The sequence below is a fragment of the Scylla paramamosain genome, chromosome 31 (genome assembly GCF_035594125.1).
Source record: "Scylla paramamosain isolate STU-SP2022 chromosome 31, ASM3559412v1, whole genome shotgun sequence".
NCBI classification, from domain to species: Eukaryota; Metazoa; Arthropoda; class Malacostraca; order Decapoda; family Portunidae; genus Scylla; species Scylla paramamosain.
The window spans coordinates 17,874,000-17,896,499 of NC_087181.1; the positions used below are offsets into that span (position 1 = coordinate 17,874,000).

A 22,500-nucleotide genomic window follows, 5' to 3' on the forward strand; every position below is an offset into this window, starting at 1 on the left:
TATCTTACATTCACTTACTGACATCCTCTCTCTCTCTCTCTCTCTCTCTCTCTCTCTCTCTCCATACCACCATCACCTCCACCAAAATACAAACATACACACAAGTCTACAGCAAAAACTTAATTCCTCTCCTGGCATCTCCACAACATACGATTAAAATTACAAGACACTTTAGACTACCCTCGAAAAAAGAAAAACGAGGACACACAGCTGCCGCCACCAATGTTTAAGCTTCCTTAGAAAACTGTGGGGAGGGATAGGGGGTGGGGGGAAAAGTGTTGGTGTCTTACCGCGCAGATGCAGTAGAGGGCATGAGTGAGTGTGTTATATATCGTGTGTTTCTGCAGTATTCTTGATATTTTAGAGGCATGCATTACTGAGGAAAGGTCAGAGAGAGAGAGAGAGAGAGAGAGAGAGAGAGAGAGAGAGAGAGAGAGAGAGAGAGAGAGAGAGAGAGAGAGAGAGAGAGAGAGGTAATTTGTGTTCCTTTCCTTCGTCACGTCACGAGAAGCATGTATGAAATTTAAGTAGTTTTCTTCGCTACATTTTTTTTTCTTACTTTTTGTTCCTTCAGTGCTTTTGTGAGTTGCTGACAAGAGAGTATGAAGCTAATTTTCCTCTCTCTCTCTCTCTCTCTCTGTAACCTTCAACCTTGACCTCTCTATATTGATCTCGTGCTAAATGTTCCTCATGAGATATCATACAAGTCACTTTTGAATGTCTTCTCTCATGCATGTTTATCATATTGATGTTGTTATTGTCGTTGTTGTAATGGTAGTGGTAATGAAAGTAATCTTGGCAGCAGCGGCAGCAGCAGTAGTAGTAGTAGTGGTAGTGGTAGTAGTAGTAGTTGTAGTAGTAGTGGTAGGAAGAGATGCATTATTACTATTGAGATTATTACTAGTTGTTGTTATAGTTTTTGTATCTCTCTCTCTCTTTTGTATTTTTTATAGGACATGATATTCTGATAAGATGTCAGATGTTGACGTATAAGCTGCTGGGATAAGTGTCTATATTTTTTTATCTTTATTTTTACGCCTTCCTGACCTTGAAGCCACCGACGAACATGATACTCAGGTAACATTACTGCCTTCCTCTCTAGTTCAATGCTGCCATGTACTGTAGCCACACTGCCAATATAATGCACTGCTATAAGCTGGTAGTAGACGTTCCTAGACTTGAAAAATACGAAGGATATTTTAGTTATTTCCCTTAGTAATCTTCCTGTCTATTACCCAATGCCCTTTAAAAATACGTGTGTCCCCAAAAATCAGGAACTACAGACGTGGTATCCTTGTAGAGTCCTTTAGTGCCCCAAGTCGTAGGCAGCATAGAAGATACGATATCCTATTAGAATCCTACTCTGCCCCATTCACGTAGGAGCTGAAGAAAGCATGGTAATTTAAGACACTCCTTCACTGTATCATCAAGTACAGGAACTATAGAGGTCATGGTATCCTTGAAGGGTCCTTTGCTACTTCCAAGAACGTGATATTCTCTAAAGAGTCTTGTGATATCCCTCAAAGTGTACCCTAGAAGTCCTTTACTGCCTTCCCAAAACGTGTTATTCTAGAAAAGCCCTTTGTTGTCTCCCAGAACATGACATCCTAGAAGTCCTTTATTGCCTTACAAACGTGGTATCCTAGAAGTCCTTTACTGCCTTACAAAACGTGGTATTCTAGATGAGTCCTTTAATGGCTTCCAAAACGTGGTATCTTAGAAGTTCTTTGTTTTCTTCCCAAACATGATATGCTAGGAGTCCTTTACTGCCTTCCAAAACATATCCTAGAAGAATCCTTTGTTCCCAAACCCTACAAGTCCTTTACTACCTCCCTGAAATGCAGGAACAATATAGCACATGATAACAATAGAGTCCTTTACTGCACGAGCTTAAAAATATCCTACCACAAAAATCCTGCACTCCTTAACACGTTTCCTTCCCTACAGGAGCTGCACACGGTCCGCCATCTGCCTCCTGCTGATGGTCACCACAGTCCAAGGGGGTAAGCATCCTGCGTGGGGCGTGGCGAGGCTGTCCCGCCCTCTCAGCCCCAGAGTCGCCCTCCCCGTGGCTGGTGATGCCTGGGAGAGAGGGACGAGAGGGCATTCGGATCTCCTATATCACATGAGATGACCCAGAAAATTGGCTTCCTACTTGGCTCCCTTTTCAATTATGAGCAGCATTACCTTGGACTCTGCCTTGCCTCTCTCGCTACTGTTGTTTCTCACTGTCACACTCTTGTTATGTTTGTATACACGCTGTGCCTCCATCTATACGACACATACATACGTACATATCATTGTCATACACAAAAACATTAATTCGTTCTCAGTAAACAACAGTACTTTCTCTTCCTTGATAATGTAGCTATTTATTTCCTTCGCCTCTGCCTCACTCACTATTCTGTTTATCATTGCCACAATCTTCTGCTTGTATACATCTGTACATCTCATTGTCATACACCAAGCATTTATACCTTCCCAATAAGCAACACTACTTTCCTCTTCCTCGATACTGTAACTTGTTTTTCCCTAATGCTTTGGATCCACTCGCTAGAACCTTTTACAAGTGCTACAGTCTTGTTTTGTTAGTATCTACGCTGTACCTGCACTTACATAGCTCACATTACACACATAATTCAAAGAAGCTTTCCTTATAAACAAAAGTAGCTGCAGATTACACTCTTCTCTATTTTTTGTATTTTTTTTCCCTTAATACCTCCACAATGCACTATATTCACAGAACATTGCTATTAACCACTTCACTCCGGATGCTTAAAAAAAAAAAAAAAAAAAAGCCTGCGAGCGGTAACTTATCTAATTTCTAATACTATAATTCTCTCTCTCTCTCTCTCTCTCTCTGAGTTAACCCTTCAAATGTTGTAGTAATATGAGGCTGGAGTTGTTTTTTGGGTGTAAGTACGACGCGCACACACACACACACACACACACACACACACACACACACACACAGAGAGAGAGAGAGAGAGAGAGGAGGGTAAGAGAGCAAGGAATGAACAAAGGAGGAGTGGGAGAGATGTACCCCCGCCCTTACAGTCTCCCCTGCCTTGTGGAGCGGGATATGATGAAGAAAAGAAAATGGGGATATGGAAGATTAGGAAAGGACAACAGGGGGTGGGCAGAGGCATGGGTAGCTCATCTGCGTGACCGACCGGTGGGAACAGGAAGGATGCGAGGAGCTACAGCACTTTAAGGACTTACATGGAATTTGGCAAGACAGAATACGGGATTTTGCTCAACAACAACTAAAACAAAATCCAATCCTACGTAGGAGTGCGTTATGGTATATTCCACTGGTGCTTCATGACACGTACGCAGGAGTCATGGAATTGAAGGGGTTAAACAAAAGATTCATATCCTTCCTTATAAACAACAGTACCTTTCTCTTTCTTGATTATGTAGATTGTTCTTCTTTGGACTCTGCCTCACTCACCACAATTCTGTTTATCACTGCCACACTCCTTATTCTGTTACCCTCCACACTGCGCCTCTTACTGCACTATATTCACAATACTCTGCCGTACAACAAGGCATTCATATACTAACAAACAATAGTACCTGCATATTACACCTTTATATTCCTTGATGGAGAAGCTTCTCAGTAACACCTTCACCGACACTATATTCAGAAGAAAATACTGTATCAGCATTCATTTGTACCCTTCCCCACAACAACAGTGGCCATATGTTAAACCTCTCTCTTTCTTTACGAGTATAATATAACCAGTTTTCTCTAATACTATAGTGCGGAGTGGTATGGTTAAGCCAGGTAGCGTAGTTAGGACATAAATGGATGTTATGTGATGTTTTCATTTAAGAGTATACTATTTTTTTAACACTACATTCTTTATTTTATCACTTTTGTGTCTAATTCATCCCCAGAACTTTATTAGGCTGCTATAATCCGCCATCTCTTCCTTTCCTGTGTGTCTGTATGCCCCGCCTTGTTCTCCCTCCTCCTCCTCTTCTTCCTCCGCCAGCCTTCCGTAACTCTCCCTATTGCAGCGGTCATAAATCATCCTTCTGCTAGCCTCCTACCTTCTCCTTCCTTCCTTCCCGCCCCGCCCCGCCTCTGCTTATTATCATCCAACACACAACTTCACACTTCACTCTTAATGAACTTCAGAACTTTACGCTACCACTCAAGAACTTTTCTCTCTCCTTTCGTGTCACCGCGGGCCATTTGTCTTCAAGTTGTGGCGTTTTTCTTCTTTATTTCACCTCAAAAACACCTTTCCACACTAATCTTAATGGAAAAAGGCTTAACGATTCAAACTTTTTTTTTCTCCTTTAATTCTTGTCTCTCTCTCTCTCTTTATAAGTTTTTAAGAGACAAATTATAAGCATAACCAGCGCGTCGTTAGGAAGGGGGTCTTTTCTTTTGAGGGGTAAAACTGAGGATAAGCATTTTAGGTCTGTGAATTACATCCTGGTAAAACAACTTCAAGGAAAAACAGATTAACTTAACTTTTGGCACACACACACACACACACACACACACACACACACACACACACACACACACACACACACACACACACACACACGAACAGAAAAATACGAACACACACAGACACAGAGACAGAACCCTATGACTGTGGCTCAGGTCTTGTTTAGTACTACAGCCAGGTCAATAAACACACACATACACACGCATCGCACGCAATTAAACTCACGCAATCTCGCTTCCGCAGTCTGGGGCCTCTTCTGCTACAGTCACATCCCGGACAAGGAGGACTCCGGCGGCTGGGTGTTCTGTCCCAGCACCTCCTGCTACACCGTGGGAATGAGCATACGTAAGTAGATGACCTGCCCCTTCCTCTCTCTCTTCTATTCTCTATTCTGTTCTCCTTCATATCAATTTTCTCTTTTTTTTCTCTCTCTCTCTCTTTTTTTTTTTTTTACTCTTTTCGTTTTCTTGTTCCTTCTCATTCATATCCATTTTTTTTCATTTCTTTCTTCTCTCTGTTCTGTTCTCCCCTTCCTCTATATCCATTTTTCTCCTTCATTTAATCTTCTTTCTTTTTTTTCCTCCATCTTCTCTATTCTCTCTTCTTCCTCTTCCTCCATCTCCATTTTCTTTTATTTTTCCTTTTACTCTTCTCCCTTTCTTCTTTCGCATTCTTCATTTCCAACTTATCCTTTCTCCTTTTCCTCTTCACCCTTTCTTCTTCTTCCTCCTCCTCTATTGTCCTCTCTAGTCCTCCTACTTTTCTTCCTTATATCAATAACACATTTTCTTGTTCTACACCCACCCCCAAACATTATACTGGCTAGAAATTGCAAAATCTATTCTTTTATATGTTATTCCGTGTAGATACTTATAAAGATTCCACACATTGCTTTTACTGCAGTGAATTGTTGCATAGCGCAGTGAAAAGGTTCCTGGTCTTCTTTTCTTACTACGTGACCAAACTCATTTTTTTTCAATCTTTTCACTTCCGCAATGCATTTCACTTCTGGTCTCCTTTCCTTCATTTCGTGGATATTCTGAGCGATGCATTACCCGCCTCAATATTCTCCTTTCCATCCTTTTACAGTGGGCATGAGCAACTCAAAGCGGGGGTGCGCTGACAAGACCTACGAGGAGGGCTGCATGAAGGCTAAGGCCATCATTGCTTCTGGCGAGGTGTGCTTCTGTAACAGCTTCCTGTGCAACTACTCCAGTGCCGGCACCAAGTCCCTCTACCTGCCCCTGCTCATACTGCCCTACGTGATTCACAAGTTCCTGTAGAAGAGGGAACACCTGTGTCTTCGCCGGGCACTCACTCACTCACTCAATCACTCACTTACTCAATCAAGTTTCGCCTCAATCGTAGTATTTTCCTCTTAATTTCATGACCACTTGATGCTTTCATGTTTACTTTTATCATCTGTTATGTTTGCCGCGTAACAGATGACCGGAAATCAATCAAACATCCATCTCTCTCTTTTAACCAAACCCTTTGATACGCGTGTTCCAAAGTTAGTTCCAAAGGGAAATCAAAATATTGTTCACTTTACTCTTATCGTTCAGTCTCTGTATGAAAGCTATGATCGGGACTGTTTCTTATCACGTGATTTTTTGAGCTATTTTCTCCCCCCGAGCGTTACACGATGAGGCGTTTCGTGAGTTTTGGTTCCGAGACGAAATGTTGCAAGCCAGCAGGTCACTCGCCGCCGCGCCTGAGGGACACGGCTGGTGGCGCCATCTCGTGCCGCCCTCCGTTACCACTTCCCTTATAAGCTTACCAGTTTGCAGATATACACGATAACAAAAGAAGATCATTAGAAAAAGAAAGAAAACACTCCGGAAGAACACTTGTGGTTTGCAGGTACACTCGCGGTACACTCACGGCGGTACACTAACTGTTGATATCTTCAGGCGAACTGTACCAAATGCAACAATGTACATAACTATTTTTTACTGCTACACCTGAACAAACAAAAGAATATCAGTTACCGAGATTGTAAAAAGCAAACCATTAAAGAACTCGAGCACTCAAAAACCTTCAGGATCACACAGGAAATACGAGGACTTCAAAAAGAGGTACTTGATACAAATCCAGAAGTTGAGGAAAAAATAAAAAAATAACTACCAGAACAGGAGGCAAACACGGAGACAACCCTGAATACGCTTAACACAATCTTCATAAGTCAGAAAGACCATAATCATGCAGTCCAATCCTCTTCGGTCTCCAGTTGTCTCCGTAAGTGCAAATCTACTCGAGACAAGACGAACATTCTCTGCCGTAAACACAACACTTGTCTGGGCGCGGCACGAACTCCACACATCAAGAAAAAAGACAGAAAACAAGAAAAATGAAGATGAACTAAACAACGGTCATGAATGAGTGCACACACACACACACACACACACACACACACACACACACACACACACACACACACACACACACACACACACACACACACACACACTTTGGAAGAAATGTTACATACAAAAAGACAAATAACGAACTTAACTAACAAAAGAAACGTTGTTGAATGAACGCAGGATGGAAGAAAAAGAAGAAGAAGAAGAAGAAGAAGAAGAAGAAGAAGAAGAAGAAGAAACTTTTCATAACCTTTCTTCAGCAACCACTCTAACGCAGCACTGTTTTGCCATGACCAGAATGATAAAAATGCAAACAGACATACACGAATGCAAACACTTCGCCGGCAGGAGCGTCGATTTCGCATCACCGGAGGCCTGCTGTTGTGTAGTCCGACTTTTTGTCACTAGGAGTCAAGTTGTTATTCTGTACAGTAGAAGTGAAGCATCTGTCAGTGTCTAGCTACTTACTACAAGCATGCCAGACGTAGGTAGTGATGGTGGTGGTCTGCACGTCGCGTCACGTCACGACTTCATCACGCTCAGGTCACTTCGTATCAAAAAGGAGCGTCTGTCGTGCGAACATTAAAGAAAATATGTATAAAAAAAATATGACAGAGAAGAAGCATCATATATGAATACTATATATATACACACATGACTTTGGCTTAATACCGTAAGCTTTACATAAGTTTAGATTTACCGATATCAGTATATGTGAAGTGACAGGCAGTTGTTTGTTTTTTGGGCAAGAAAACACAACACTGGGGGGAGGGGGGAAGGCAGAAAACAAAGCAATTTTTCAAAAAGATAACCTCGCCACGACTTACTTTTTTGTTTACTTGTTGACTCTTGTTTATCGTCCTTTTCTAGGGTGTTTGAATCTCCAAAAGAGGATCCAGTCCCTTCCAGCAGAGTTTAAACACGTGTCAGTATTTATTTGGGATCTATGTAACGATTTCTTTTGCAGTGCGGGACGCGTGGCGCACAACACAAAAATGACAATAACCCTTTCATTAAAAAAAAAAGAAAAAAAAAACACTGGGTCAATTCGTAGGTAGTAATGGGTAATGATATAAAGAATGAACGAATATCAATAGTAATAATGAATTTTGTTTTTGCTGTATTGTGTATAAGTGCATCGACTTCATCAGAGAATTATTTGTAGCGATTCTGGATTCTTTACATTCGGTCAGATTTGTATCATCGAGACGTATGGATTTCAATGTATATTTTTCGCTTTCTTAAGGTGGGTTTTCTTTCGCTCGTCTGAAGATAAAATGTCTACGGGGAAGGGATATTTTGCTAAGGGTAAGCGGGCAGGGGGAAGTTAAGTACTTAGTTTGTCGCGTGTTGTTTCGTAGGAAGAGAAGTTTGCATCCTTGAATGACCTGGCTGTGGAAGAAAATAAGGTACACAATTACAAACAAATCATTTCCACGGTTTAAATGAATGCACAAAAAGTCGATTCCAGAAAAAAAGTCGAAAAAAAATATGATGTCTTATGGAGACTAAACACAGGAGAAGCCAGGAGCATTCAATGACTCACTAGGTTATAAGATAGTCCGCCTCTCCACAAGTTAATTCGTAGAGACTCACAAACATACGTACATACTCACGATTGTTACCTACATGACCATAAAATATGTCCTTTTGACCCCTAACCCTCCACCCCCCTTGTTATCCTCATCACACACACACACACACACACACACACATACACATACACACACACAAGTTCACCACACCCAGTAGCTAAAAACCGTAGTGAGTGAACTAAACTAAAACATACTGTAGATATTTTTTGTATTATTTTAGCTACTGTAATGAAGACTCGGAAAAAAAAACAAAAACTGTTGATCTCTACAAAGCACCAATTGCTTTTTTTTTTATCATCATTATTTTGTCACTTGTTTACTCAACGGTGATTTATTGTTACTGTTTGTTATTCCACTGTCATTATGTGTTGTCATTATTATTATTATCATTACCGTTGTCCTGACACGTTCTACGGAAGTGCTTTACCAGTCTTTACTCTGTATTTTGTATATGCAGTTGGTTGATATGAGCAGTCAATAAATAAAGTTTCAACACATACAACTTATCCCTCCTGTGTCTTCATCGTGGTGGTGGTGGTGGTGGTGGTGGTAGTAGTAGTAGTAGTAGTAGTATGAAGTAAGAGTTGTATGAAGTAATAGTAGTAATAGTTGTTGTTGTAATGGTAGTGGTAGCAGTAGTAGTAGTAATAATAATAATAATAATAATAATAATAATAATAATAATAATAATAATAATAATAATAATAATGACTGTCCATACATAAATATAATTATATAATTTATTCTCTCTCTCTCTCTCTCTCTCTCGAACTAACTATCACTCGAATTCAGTCTCATTCGAATTCACTCTCACTAATTCACTCTCTCACTCGAACTCTAACTGAACTCACTCTCTCACTTAAACTCACTCTTTCACTCGAACTTTCTCACTTGAACTCACTCACTCGAACACTCTCACTAAAACTCATTCCCTCACTCGAACTTACTTTCTCACTCGAACTCACTCTCATTCGAACTCACTCTCTCACTCAAACTCACTCTCTCACTCGAAATCATTCTGTCACTCTCTGACTCACTCGCTCCCCCGGGAATGTCAATTCTAGTCTTTCCTGGTAACGCAGGCAGAGGGAGAGGCCAGCACGGCGCCCTCCCGGCAGTGTCAGAACCAGTTAGTCCTCCACATCAATCCTTACTCCTTCCACCTTCAAAATAATGGTGTCTTTTCCACCTGACCGTCTTCCGTTGTTCTCCAGGTCCGCTAACACCCTCTTTCGCTGGCCCGGTATCCACAACACCGGTACAGTTTTCATTGTAGTTGCGTTGTTCATTTGCTACTTGTGTCGGTTCCATGTGGATGAACCGCTGCTGACTCGGTACTCGCTCTACCGCTCCGTCGTAATTTCCGCTAGTTATCCTCGGTTCTCGGTTCGTCGGGTTTTTCGTCCATCGCCCCAACGTTAAGTTCCGCTAGCGTTCCTCGGTGTTCAGTTCGTCGGTACGTCATGCTTCGCTAGTGTTTCACGGTACTCGGCGCGTCGGTACGTCGTCAATGTTCTACGGTAATCGATCCATGGTACTCGCTCCACGGTACTCGGTCCACGATATTTGGTCCACGGTATTCGCTCCACGATATTTGGTCCACGGTACTCGCTCCACGATATTCGGTCCACGATATTCGGGCCACGGTACTCGGTTCACGATATTCGGTCCACGGTACTCGGTTCACGTACTTGGTTCACGATATTCGCTCCACGATTTTCGGTCCACGGTACTCGGTTCACGTACTTGGTTCACGATATTCGGTCCACGATTTTCGGTCCACGGTACTCAGCCCACGATATTTGGTTCACGGTACTTCGTTCACGATATACGGTCTACGGTACTCGGTCCACGGTACTCGGCTCACCATACTCGGTTCACGATACTCGATCCACGATATTTGGTTCACGGTGCGCGATCTACGGTACTCGGTTCACGATACTCGGTCCACGGTAGTCGGTCTACGATAGTCGGTCCACAGTACTCGGTTCACGATATTCGGTCCACGATACTCCGTTCACGATCTTCGGTCCGCAGTACTCGTTCCACGGTACTTGGTTCACGGTACTCGGTTCACGATATTCGGTCCACGATACTCGGTCTATCAGTTCGTCGTGTTTCTCTAGAGTTACACGGTACTCGGTTTACGAGACTCGGTCCGACGGTACGTTGTAAGTTTCGCTAGTGTTCCACGGTACTTGGTTCACGGTACTCGGTTCACCGTATTCGGTCCATCGGTACTTGGTCCGTGTTTCGCTTGTTATCCTCGGTAATCGGTTCGTCGGTACAGTTTTCTTCGTGTTTCACTACAGTTTCTCAACACTTGGTCCGTCGGTTCGTCGTAAGTATTGCAGTCGGTCCATCGCTACAGTATTCGTAACTTCCTCTCGTTATTCTCAGCAGTCGGTCCATACCACACGATTCCCAGGTTGCGGCATCACTCAATCAGTGAGTCACGCGTGGGGGCTCAGAACCCCCAGCCCACGTCCTCCACCTCGGGGATGTAAGGCTCCAGTATTGCGCCCACGGTGAACAGCACCGCCTGGACCGCCAACGCACGCCAGACACACCTCTTGGCGGCGTGGTAGAGGTCGTGCCAGCGTGAGGTGCGGGGAGGGCGCGCATTCTGTCCCTCCTCTGTGCCTCGCCGCCTCTCGTCACCCAACACACTTGTATCCAAGGGAGCGTCTTCACTCTCACCCTCCCACTCATCACTCATATCCTCCCACTCATCACTCTCATCCTTCCACTCACCACTCTCATCCTCCCACTCATCACTCATATCCTCCCACTCACCACTCTCATCCTCCCACTCATCACTCTCATCCTCCCACTCGTCACTCTCATCCTCCCTCTCACCACTCTCATCCTTCCACTCATCACTCTCATCCTCCCACTCGTCACTCATATCCTCCCACTCATCACTCACATCCTCCCACTCACCACTTTCTTTCAAGTGTTCACTCTCATTACACTCATCACTTTCTTTCTTCACTCTGTCTACTTTCAAATCTTCACTCTCATTTTCACATTCGCTTTTGTCTGCACTGGTTTCAATAATGTCTTCAGTCTTTTGTTGCTCTTCTGTCATGTCATCCTTGATTACAATGGCATTTCCTGCGGGGAATGCTGCAGGCAAGACACTCACTCCAATTAGTTCTTCCTCCCCTTCATCATTGTGCAATTCCTTGGGTTGCTGCAATTCCTTTACTTTAATTTTCAGCTTAAAACTCAATGGATGAAATGACGACACGTCTAAAAAGATGTGGATTTTGCCAAACTTGCGATGCTCCTTCAGACACTGGATGAGGTGTCTGGCATTAACAGCCTTCTTTCTCATCGTCCCCAGGTCTCTCTTTACTTTCATCTTGACGAAACAATCTGCCTTCAGTTCTTGAATTTTCTTTAAATCTACGTGCATGCAGCAGACAGGATATCCGTAAGCCCCGCCAGGAAGGTTCTCCCGCCGCGCAGGGTCGAGATAGATTTTCATAATGGGGAACACAAATTTCTTGGCGTAGCACAGCCAGGACTGGATCACCTCGGCCTGAAGGGTGATCTCAGTCACTTTTATGGTAGTTGGGACTCGCACCGAACAGGAGAGTTTTTCTTTAAGGGCTGGAGGATTGCGGAACTCCTCGTTGGCTTCTTGCAATCCCTTTGTTTTCAATTTAAGCTCGAAAGTCAACGGATGAAATGAAGACACGTCCAAATTGATGTGGATTTTGCCAAACTCGCGGTGCTCCTTCAAACACTGGATGAGGTGTCGCGCATCAACAGCCTTCTTCCTCATCGTTCCCAGGCCTCGTTTGACTTTCATTTTCACAAAACAGTCTTCTCGCAGTTCTTGAATTTTCTTTAAATTTACATGCATGACGCAGACAGGGTACCCATAAATTCCATGATCAAGCTTCTCCCGCCGCGCAGGGTCGAGATAGATGGTCATGATGGGGGAGACACAGCGCTTGACGTAGCACAGCCAGGACTCCATCACCTCGGCCTGCAGGGTGATCTCCGTCACCTTGATGGTTGCCGGCACCCGCACAGAGCATGACAGTTTCTCCTTCAGACTCATTTTTGCTTGTATTATTTGAGCGATTTTTTCGTGAGGGGGTATATGCCTTCCGTATCCAGGAGAGAAAAAAAGCCTTCCTTTGAGCTTGGAGTTAGTTGTCAAGGAAGTAACCAATCACCGCCTCCCTCTTTTTTTTTGGAGAGTCTGGAGGCCAGCGATTGGTAGAGAGTGTGCGCCCCGGTGCGGTGATTGGTTGCTGGGGTGTGTGTGTGTGTGTGTGTGTGTGTGTGTGTGTGTGTGTGTGTGTTGTGTGTGTGGAAAGGGAAACTCTCTCTCTCTCTCTCTCTCTCTCTCTCTCTCTCTCTCTCTCTCTCTCTCTCTCTCTCTCTCTCTCTCTCTCTCTCTCTCTCTCTCTCATGCATGATCTATATTTCCTTAATAGGATACTTAAAGGCGAGTCAAGTTGCTGTACGATGAGTCTAAGTACTGCCAAATGAGTGAAAGGTGTGTAAAATTATTCAAGATACTGCTGTAGAGGTAGTCAGTGTATTATAAAGTTAGTCACAGTATTATAACGTTATTCAAGATACAGCAAACTTTGTCAAGGTACTGTCAAGGTAGTGAAGGTACTGTCTAATTAGTCAAGGTACTGGAAGGTTAGTCAGGGCACAGTAGAGTCAGTCACAGTGCTGAGAGGACACACCCAAAAAATCTTCTCCTAGTCTTCTTGCTTATGTCTATTATTGTTTGGGTATTTTAGTACTCACCACCATCGCGGGTACTGGTGATGTGTCCTCTAGTGGTGGTGGTGGTGGTGGTGGTGTTTCCTCAGTGATGAACAAACGCACCTGTACGAGAAAGATAAACGGTTTTGATACATTTTCAGAAACACACTATTTTTTTTTACCTGTATCTCACTAAAATATAAAGTTATCTTCAGTCACAAATAAAAATAACATTAACAATATTTTTTTTATGGCGTACCTTGCATAACCCTCAAATCATACACTACACAAGAACGAATCTATAAATACAATAGTGTATCCATAAACACTTCCATTTTCTGTTAGCGCGTGCTATAGAAAACAGGTCTCTATGTTGGCTGGGCTTGTACTGCTCTATAACTGTTGATATGGATGGTTTATTATGCCAGATTGCCGCTTACTCCTAACATAAACCTTCGAAATGGACACAGAAAACGGGGGAAAGCTATAGAGAGGAATGCTGAAGTAAGAATGGTGATCTTTCGGGCCATTTTAAGAGTAACTGAAGTATTTTTTCTGCGAAGTTTAATATGCTTTAATTCCAGTTAATTTCGAGCCTTAATGTAGACAGACGTGGTATAGGATAAAGCTGTACGGAATGCTGCAGTGTTTAGTGAAGAGCGTGATGGCTACAGTGCACAAGAGATGGAAGTGCGGATACGAGTACGGAATAGAGAGAAATTTCAATAACATGTTTATGAATGAAGGTGAGCGTAAGTGTAGCATGAACACCACACCGAACACACACACACACACACACACACAGAGGCAGCTTAACCATGTACCTGACGAAATGAAATAAAAATGTGAGTGGTTAACTGAATTGCTGAGTGAGGTACAAATGTGAGGCGTGGGAGAACTGGCGCGTGTGTGTGCTGGGCCGGTGCGGAGTGCGTCCCTGTGTGTGGCTGCCGAGTGTGCCATCAATAGGGGCTTTGAGACTGACTTCCGGCTCAGTGTTATGTGTACGAGCGGACCTATCAGTGTTATTCAGTTTGTAGCATAAATGGAAGCTGCTACCGTGTGTGAAGTGTTATTTTCAGTATATCATTTTGTTGAAAAAAAGAGAAGAAAAAAAATATATATACATCACCGAGGAATGGATGTCTATTAAGAATTTATTTGATTATAATTGTATTGAGAGAGAGAGAGAGAGAGAGAGAGAGAGAGAGAGAGAGAGAGAGAGAGAGAGAGAGAGAGAGAGAGAGAGAGAGAGAGAGAGAGAGAGAATCTTTTCCATAATTTAAGTTGGTAGAAAGAACTGTCCCATATCAGAGTATTGCTTCCTATTCTTCTTCTTCTCCTCCTCCTCCTCTTCCTCCTTCATCTCCATTTTCTCATTTCCTCGTCTCCTTTTACTCATCTCTTTCTTCTTTCCTCATTCTCTGTTGCCCTCTCTACTTGTAGTTCTCTTTTTACGTCTATATAATTAAGTTTTGTCATATTTCACGTATCTCTCTCTCTCTCTCTGTTGATTTTCTTATCTATACGTAGTTTTCTATCTACAAATGACGAAAGAAAGGTGAAAAAGAATAAATCAGGTTTTTCTACTTTTATTTCTTTTCCTCCTTCAATTTTCCAGTGTTTACCCTTCTCAACTCTCATCTTGGTTTCAAACGCAATGGAGACTTTTACTGTAACTTCAACTTTTAACTTTTTCTTGACTTCAGCACCAGTTTTCAGTCTCTCGTTACTAAGTTTTGTGAATGTTTAAAGTTGCGTAATTCCTACCCTTGAATTTTTTTCCCTCCTTCTAATTATAATCTAGTTTGTGTTCTTGGTATGTACCCTAATTCTGTTAATGATACAAAAATTTACGAGGCCAATGAGAGAGAGGAGAGAGAGAGAGAGAGAGAGAGAGAGAGAGAGAGAGAGAGAGAGAGAGAGAGAGAGAGAGAGAGAGAGAGAGAGAGAGAGAGAGAGAGAGAGAGATATTACCTTCATACTTATTCATTCTCCTCCATTTTTCTTTTTTTTTTTTTCCAATCAACGAAATATTATCTCTTTTTTTTTCCTTTTATGTCTCACTGCATTTCCTATTTTGCCGTGGATCTCTCGTGCTTTTCTTTACATTTCCTCGTTCTTCTCCATTTATCTTTCTCTTCCTCTTCGTTTCCATCTGCCACTCGCGTATTGATCTTTCTAAACGTCGATCTGTTTGCCTCTCTTCTTTTTTCCCCTTTTCTTCCTTTTTCCGAGTCTTTCGCATTAATATTCTCTTACGGTCGGTCCAAGAAATCGGCTGTCTCTCAGAGTGCATCTTTCTCTCTGTCTGGGTTCATTTCCTCGTCTTTTTTCCTCCATTTTCTTTTTTTTTCTTTTCTTCAGAAGTGTTTTCGTTATTTTCGTTTGTTCTCTATTTTTTTTCTTACGTTTTTTCTTCTGTTTTGTTCGTTTGTTTGCCTTTCTGCATTTTTGTCTGGTTCTTAGTCTCTCTCTCTCTCTCTCTCTCTCTCTCTCTCTCTCTCTCTCTCTCTCTCTCTCTCTCTCTCTCTCTCTCTCTCTCTCTCTACGTATTATTTTATTGTAATCCGAGCAATGATTAATTTCGCATTTTTTTTCTATTTCCTCCTTTTTCATCACGTCTCTCTCTCTCTCTCTCTCTCTCTCTCTCTCTCTCTCTCTCTCTCTCTCTCTCTCTCTCTCTTGTATTGTTTTCCTTCACTTCTCCCTCCGCATCACCAGGAACAGGAAGGGAAAAGCACACTCGAGGCACACCATTGCAAAAGGCTGCCATGTTCATAACTAAAGGATACGAGATGAAACAGCGCGCGGGTAGCCTGGGAGAGAGAGAGAGAGAGAGAGAGAGAGAGAGAGAGAGAGAGAGAGAGAGAGAGAGAGAGAGAGAGAGAGAGAGAGAGAGAGAGAGAGAGAGTTCACGCAACATCCATTTTCTTTCTCTAATTTATCATGTACCCCAACCATCCAGTTTTTCTTTATCTCTTTCATCGCAGTCTCTTCCATCTCTTATCTTATCTAACGTTTTTTCTTATCTCTATCTCCTCTTCTCTTCGTCTTCTTCAAACTTCTTCCTTTTCCTTACCACAGACGAGGATAAATTGCTAGAGAGAGAGAGAGAGAGAGAGAGAGAGAGAGTATTGGGACTTCCTCTGAATGAAATTGGTTTGCATTTTTATTCTTTTCTATTTAAATTTTGTGGCAGCAGCAAATTAACGTTTTCTTTCCTTTCCATGTGTTCTTGTTTACCTTCCGTCACGCCCCAAGGAAATAAGCTGGACAGAAACAGAAATATAAATGAACACAAGTTATTTATTTTACGAGAGGGCAGAGATGATAGAAACTGAATGAGGCTGGACAATGGATGATGTGGAAATAGTGGAAGGAAAGTGGAATATAAAGGTATGATAAAGATGGTAATTCAGTTAAGTAAGGTGAACAATGAATGATAGATAAGAAATAGTAGGAGAGTGGAATAAATAAAGGTAAGATGCATACAGTGATGGGATATTCTATTAGTGAAGGTACAAAAGAATGGGGTTACTGATTATATTTGACAGACAGACAGGTGTGATTGATTGATAGACAGGTGAGGCAGCTGTGACTGAAATAGACAGGTATAGAGAGGTGTTTGAGTGGTAACTGTTAAAATATGGTGAGTACAGAGAGAGAGAGAGAGAGAGAGAGAGAGAGAGAGAGAGAGAGAGAGAGAGAGAGAGAGAGAGAGAGAGAGAGAGACATAAAAGTAAAACAAAGAAAACAGCTTCTCTTTCCGACAACAAACCACTTCAACACACACACACACACACACACACACACACACACACACACACACACACACACACACACACACACACACACACGGATAATGAGCACAGGAGACGGGAAGCAGAAAGAGTAAAAAAGAAGGACAAGAGGGAAAAAAAGGAACAAGGACTTCTTCACACTCAAGTTCTCTAATTTCCCATGCCTGTCTATTCTGGCGTGTGTGTGTGTGTGTGTGTGTGTGTGTGTGTGTGTGTGTGTGTGTGTGTGTGTGTGTGTGTGTGTGAGTGTGTGTCTTAAAGTGTTTTCTTATTGTCGGAAAGAGCTGCTGTTTTTCTTTTATGTAATTCTCATTCTCTCTCTCTCTCTCTCTCTCTCTCTCTCTCTCTCTCTCTCTCTCTCTCTAGAAAGATGTATGTGTACTGTCTATTGAGTTCATGATAGTGATGATGATGTTGGAGGAGGAGGAGGAGGAGGAGGAGGAGGAGGAGGAGGAGGAGGAGGAGGAGGAGGAGGAGGAGGAGGAGGAGGAGGAGGAGGAGAAGGAGGAGACAATTGCTTGGAAGGACAATTAGCAGGAAAATGAGGACGAAAGGAAGAGAAAGAGAGGAAGAGGAGGAGGAGCGGAAAATGGAAGAGAAGGAGAAGTGGAGATAATGGTGAAGAGATGAAAAAGACGCAATGCAGAGAGAGAGAGAGAGAGAGAGAGAGAGAGAGAGAGAGAGAGAGAGAGAGAGAGAGAGAGAGAGAGAGAGAGAGAGAGAGAGAGAGAGAGAGAGAGAGAGAGAGAGAGAGAGAGAGAGAGAGAGAGAGAGAGAGAGAGAGAGAGAGAGATGAATACTATAAAAAGGGAGTAAATACAAACGATAAAATAAGAAAACTTTAATAAGAAAATAAAAAATAACCAAATTATTATTATTATTATTATTATTATTATTATTATCAGAAGTAGTAGTGTTGGTAGTAATAGCAATAAAAGTAGTAGTAATAATAATGATAATAATGGTAGTAGTAATAGTAGTAATAGTAGTAGTAGTAGTAGTAGTAGTAGTAGTAGTAGTAGTAGAAGTAGTAGTAGTAGTAGAGGTAAGAATACCCTTAGCATTAATATAACAACAAAAACAACACTAATGATAATAAAACTACTACTACTACTACTACTACTACTACCGCTACTACTGTACAAACAAGGAGGTAAACAAAGCGTAATCCGCCATAAAAGGTTAATTAGAAAAGGGAGATGAGAGCATGATAATAAGACAGGTGAGGTTAATTAGCGACAAGCAGGTAAACACGGCGGGTAAACACGGCGTGCAGGTAAGAAGGCGAACACAAGCGGCGTCCCAGATAAAGACATCCTGTTTCTCTTTTATAATTTCAAGAAGAAAATGTGTCGTAACTGAACCTTTAGCTTTCTCTCTCTCTCTCTCTCTCTCTCTCTCTCTCTCTCTCTCTCTCTCTCTCTCTCTCTCTCTCTCTCTCTCTCTCTCAAAGAAGACGAGATGAAAAGGGAATAAAACAAGAGGAAAGATGATAAGCGGATAAATGTGTGTGAGAGAGAGAGAGAGAGAGAGAGAGAGAGAGAGAGAGAGAGAGAGAGAGAGAGAGAGAGAGAGAGAGAGAGAGAGAGAGAGAGAGAGAGAGAGAGAGAGAGAACGTGCTCCTGAAGGCATGGCACTTCCTCCCCCTCCCCCCGAGTAATGGACGGCCGAGCTGAAGAGAATGAGAATAAGGTGCGGCGCGGTTTACAGTACAGGAGACATGAAGCGGTACAGTTAAGGTACAGGAGGGACGCTGCTCACACTGGAAGGCTTAGGGTGACGAAGCTCTCAGTGAAGGGCTTAAGGGTGACGGGATCCACACTGAAGGGCGATAGGATGACGAAGAAGCCGCTTGGTGCCTGGTGTGGCGGTGACAACAGTAGTACAGTGGCCGCCAGGTTCCGTGACAGCCTGGCGGGGAGCAACACCACTTCCTGGAGTACCTTTGTCACTGCTGTCTTGTGAAAAGGTCAACATTCTGATGCAATGGGGGATATTATATGACAAAAGATATATATATGGCGAAAGATGGCAGCCCTGTACATTAGGGTTGGCTACTGCATATTATGACCTGAGAAATTTGATACTGTATTATCTTATGTAAGACTGTATTACTAATTGGTTACATGTAATCAGACAGCAGCTTTCTTAGTGTTCATTATGCCTACACGCTTCAAAGATAGTTTTGGGAGCTACTGTGCGCACATCGGCCAGGCTGAGCTTCAAGGATTCCAAGAAAAGGATGGTGGCTGCCGCGCCGCGATGCAAGACTTGCTGCTCTAATGGCGGCGTGGCGAGGACACTTATCCTCCAATTATGGATAATCCTTTTCGACCTCTCATTCGAAAATGGTGCTCTCGTTGGGCGTTTTTTTTTCTTTTTTTTTTCGTACTTTTTGTTGCCCTTGACCAATGACCATCCTATGTTAAAGAATGTCGCAGTGAGCGTGACGAGGGACGAGTTCACCAGTACCTGTGGGCGCGCTGAGCGATTACACATAGCGCGGTAACAACACCAGCGAGTAGTGGGCGTGACATGTGAGAGTACCTGTACCCTCCCTCGGGGCACGCCACACGACGGGACTTGTATGTCTCGTTTACTTTCGCTCACATTCACTCAGTGCACGGTCACCTTCATAAATCAACGAAATATTAACTTTTCAATTGATTACAAGTAAGACGCATCTCAAAAACGAAACTAGTTGTGAATTTGTTGCATTTACACAAAAGTAACAAAAAAAAAAAAAAAAAAAAAAAAAAAAAAAAAAAACAGCACAGGACATCAACACACAAACACACAAACACACACAACACACAACACATCCATCCATCCAATCACAAGCCAAGACAAAACATAAAATTCTTCCTCCCTTTAAACAGTAACCTCATTTCACTTCAAGGTCACGAACTTCCACTAAAACCTTCAACCATCACGCGTCTCCAGCCCCAATTCTCTCTCTCTCTCTCTCTCTCTCTCTCTCTCTCTCTCTCTCTCTCTCTCTCTCTCTCTCTCTCTCTCTCTCTCTCTCTCTCTCCATGTCAGCCTCGCTCCTGGCGCCACTCGCAGGAAGAACCAAGGCGCCTGAGAGGAAGCGGTTGGTGGCGGAAACTTTATTTTTGAGCTGGGTGGAGGATGGAGAGATTCACAGTAAATGGCAGAGGAAGAGGAGGAGGAGGAGGAGGAGGAGGAGGAGGAGGAGGAGGTAGTGGTAGTCGTGGTGGTGGTAGTAAACAGTAATAAAAATTCTGGTTCATACTGGGGAGAGAGAGAGAGAGAGAGAGAGAGAGAGAGAGAGAGAGAGAGAGAGAGAGAGAGAGAGAGAGAGAGAGAGAGAGAGAGAGAGAGAGAGAGAGAGAGAGAGAGAGAGAGAGAATGCAAATATACTATACAGGGGACTAGAGAAAAAATGGGGAGAATGATACGCAGAAAGGAAAAAAGATAAAGAAAGAAAAAAAGAAAAAAAAGAACCGTGCAAGAAGTCTAAAACAATATTGGAGATAAGAGAAGTATGAGAAAGAAAGAAAAAGCAGAAGAAAAATAAAGGTGATGGAAAAGAAAAGGGAAAGAGAAGGGGAAGAAGGACAAAGACAAGGACGAGGAGGGAAATGGAAAAAAAAAAAACTTTCCTTGTTGTTTGTCTTTCCTTCAGTTTTGTTGAAGTCTTGAGCTGCCTCTCTCTCTCTCTCTCTCTCTCTCTCTCTCTCTCTCTCTCTCTCTCTCTCTCTCTCTCTCTCTATCTCTCTGTTGTTAAATCTAAGGTCGTTTACGTTTATTCTTTAGTTAAATAAGCTTTACATTGTTGGATCCTGTTCTACATGTCTTCGTTTGAATTCGATAGAGTAATTAATCACAAACACCATTACATATAAATGAAATGGCACGATATGTTTGTTCTTTGCGTTCCATTGTACTTCCCTCTCTGATCCCCCTCAACACCCGCTACAACAACAACAACAGCAACACTAACTACTGAAAAACCTCGCTAATTGATGACAAGTCGCGAGTTAATATGAAACAGAGCTACTTTTTTTGAGTGGAGGGAGGGAGGGAGGGAGGGAGGGGGAGGACGCGACATCGGAACGCATCAATGAACGATAATTACAAACCCAGAACAATGACAGCTGGGAATGAAGCTCTAGTGTGCCTCCCTCCCCATGGATTCCTACCACTCTGTTTCGACTTTCACCAAAATTGATGGGACAGTGAACGAACGGACAGCCGCTGCCTATAAATACACCGGCGGGGGAGCAACTGGTTCATTAATTAAGTAGAGGACGTGCAGTTTAGGGCTAGGAAGGGATGGGGAGTTGTTAGGGCAGGTGAGATGGGTAGCGTAGGAGTCTGGCGAATAGGTCAACACAAACAGGTTGCTTAATTACTTACTGTACATCTATATTTATATTTGTTAATAGTTGTGGTATTACAGGCGGCGCAGGTGAATGTCAAATTAAACAGGGAGGTTAATTAGTTATTCACCTGTATTGTACATTTTAGCTGTCAACATTTCTATTATCATAAGTGACGCATATTAATATATCAAATCAAACAGCTATAATGTACATTCTTTTATCTGTCACCATTTGTTAATATACGTGACGCAGGTGAATAGGTCAGGTTAATTAGTCATACACCTGCACTGTATCCCATATCATCTGGTAGCAGTTCCATTATCACAGGTGACGTAAGTAAGTACGTCAAATCAGACAGGTAAGTTAATTAGCTCTATACCTGTATTGTGCATCTTATTATTAGGTGATTATTTCAGTCTCAAAGGTAAGGTAGATGAGTGGGTTAAGATTTGCCAGACGGGTCTTGGAGAGGGTGGGGGTGGTGGGAGGTGAGAGGTCGCTGGAGAGGGTGGGGGTGGTGGGGGGGAGGTCGCTAACAATGCAGTTCCCGAGAAGACTGGTGGGGAATATTTGGGAGAGAGAGGCAAGTTTTTTTTAGTTATATATCTGGACTCTATTTGCATTTCTTTCACGTGGTTCTATGATAGCATACTTAACGTTAGGTTTAAGATGCTCGATAGAAGTTTATGTTCATAGATGTTTGTTTTTATTCACTGTCTTTAATTATTTCCGTAAAGCGTGGTATAAATTATTCAGTAAGCAGAAGTTTATTTGAGTTTTCTTTCACTATATTTATGGCGTCTCTAATTTCCTCAGGTTCTTTTACTGATAGACATATTTTTTCAGAATTACCTACAACATTTTAGACACTTTTTTAATCTCTTTGATAATTCTGTAACCTGAATAAAAAATCAAATCAATCACCTATTATCTCTTTTTTTTTTCTGTCCATAAAAAATATCAATCATCTATTATCTCTTTTATTTCTATGTCCATAAAAAAAATATCAATCATCTATTATGTTATTTAAAGCGCTTCGAATGTCAACAAAGAGCGACTATGGCAGTTAAGTGGTGAACTGTTTACCAATTACAGTACGTTAATGAGTGATGTACAGCAGCTCCCAAAACTATCTTTAAAAATCAAGTTTACATTCTGACACAGCGGACGATAAT

The 22,500-nt window shown here is 42.4% G+C and overlaps 1 protein-coding gene and 1 long non-coding RNA gene across 4 annotated transcripts in view; one reads left to right on the forward strand and one right to left on the reverse strand.

The window, feature by feature from the left end:
* Window positions 1-7,031, forward strand: part of LOC135088780 (uncharacterized) — an 18,082-nt gene extending 11,051 nt beyond the window's left edge. The window contains exons 2-5 of one of the 3 annotated variants that reach the window (XM_063983804.1): window positions 1,055-1,077; window positions 1,948-2,003; window positions 4,716-4,817; window positions 5,562-7,031. In XM_063983804.1, the coding sequence (XP_063839874.1) occupies window positions 1,067-1,077; window positions 1,948-2,003; window positions 4,716-4,817; window positions 5,562-5,755 (363 nt within the window). In that variant the 5' untranslated portion in view covers window positions 1,055-1,066 and the 3' untranslated portion in view covers window positions 5,756-7,031. Of the gene's footprint in view, window positions 1-953; window positions 1,078-1,947; window positions 2,004-4,715; window positions 4,818-5,561 lie in introns of all 3 variants that reach the window. The other 2 variants (XM_063983803.1, XM_063983805.1) reach the window with 2 other exon arrangements.
* Window positions 7,032-13,210: 6,179 nt separating this feature from the next.
* The window catches only part of LOC135088781 (uncharacterized), a 92,164-nt gene continuing 82,874 nt past the window's right edge, over window positions 13,211-22,500 (reverse strand). Inside the window, exon 3 of the long non-coding RNA XR_010261115.1 lies at window positions 13,211-13,296. This is a non-coding gene — a long non-coding RNA (uncharacterized LOC135088781). The remainder of the gene's footprint in view (window positions 13,297-22,500) is intronic.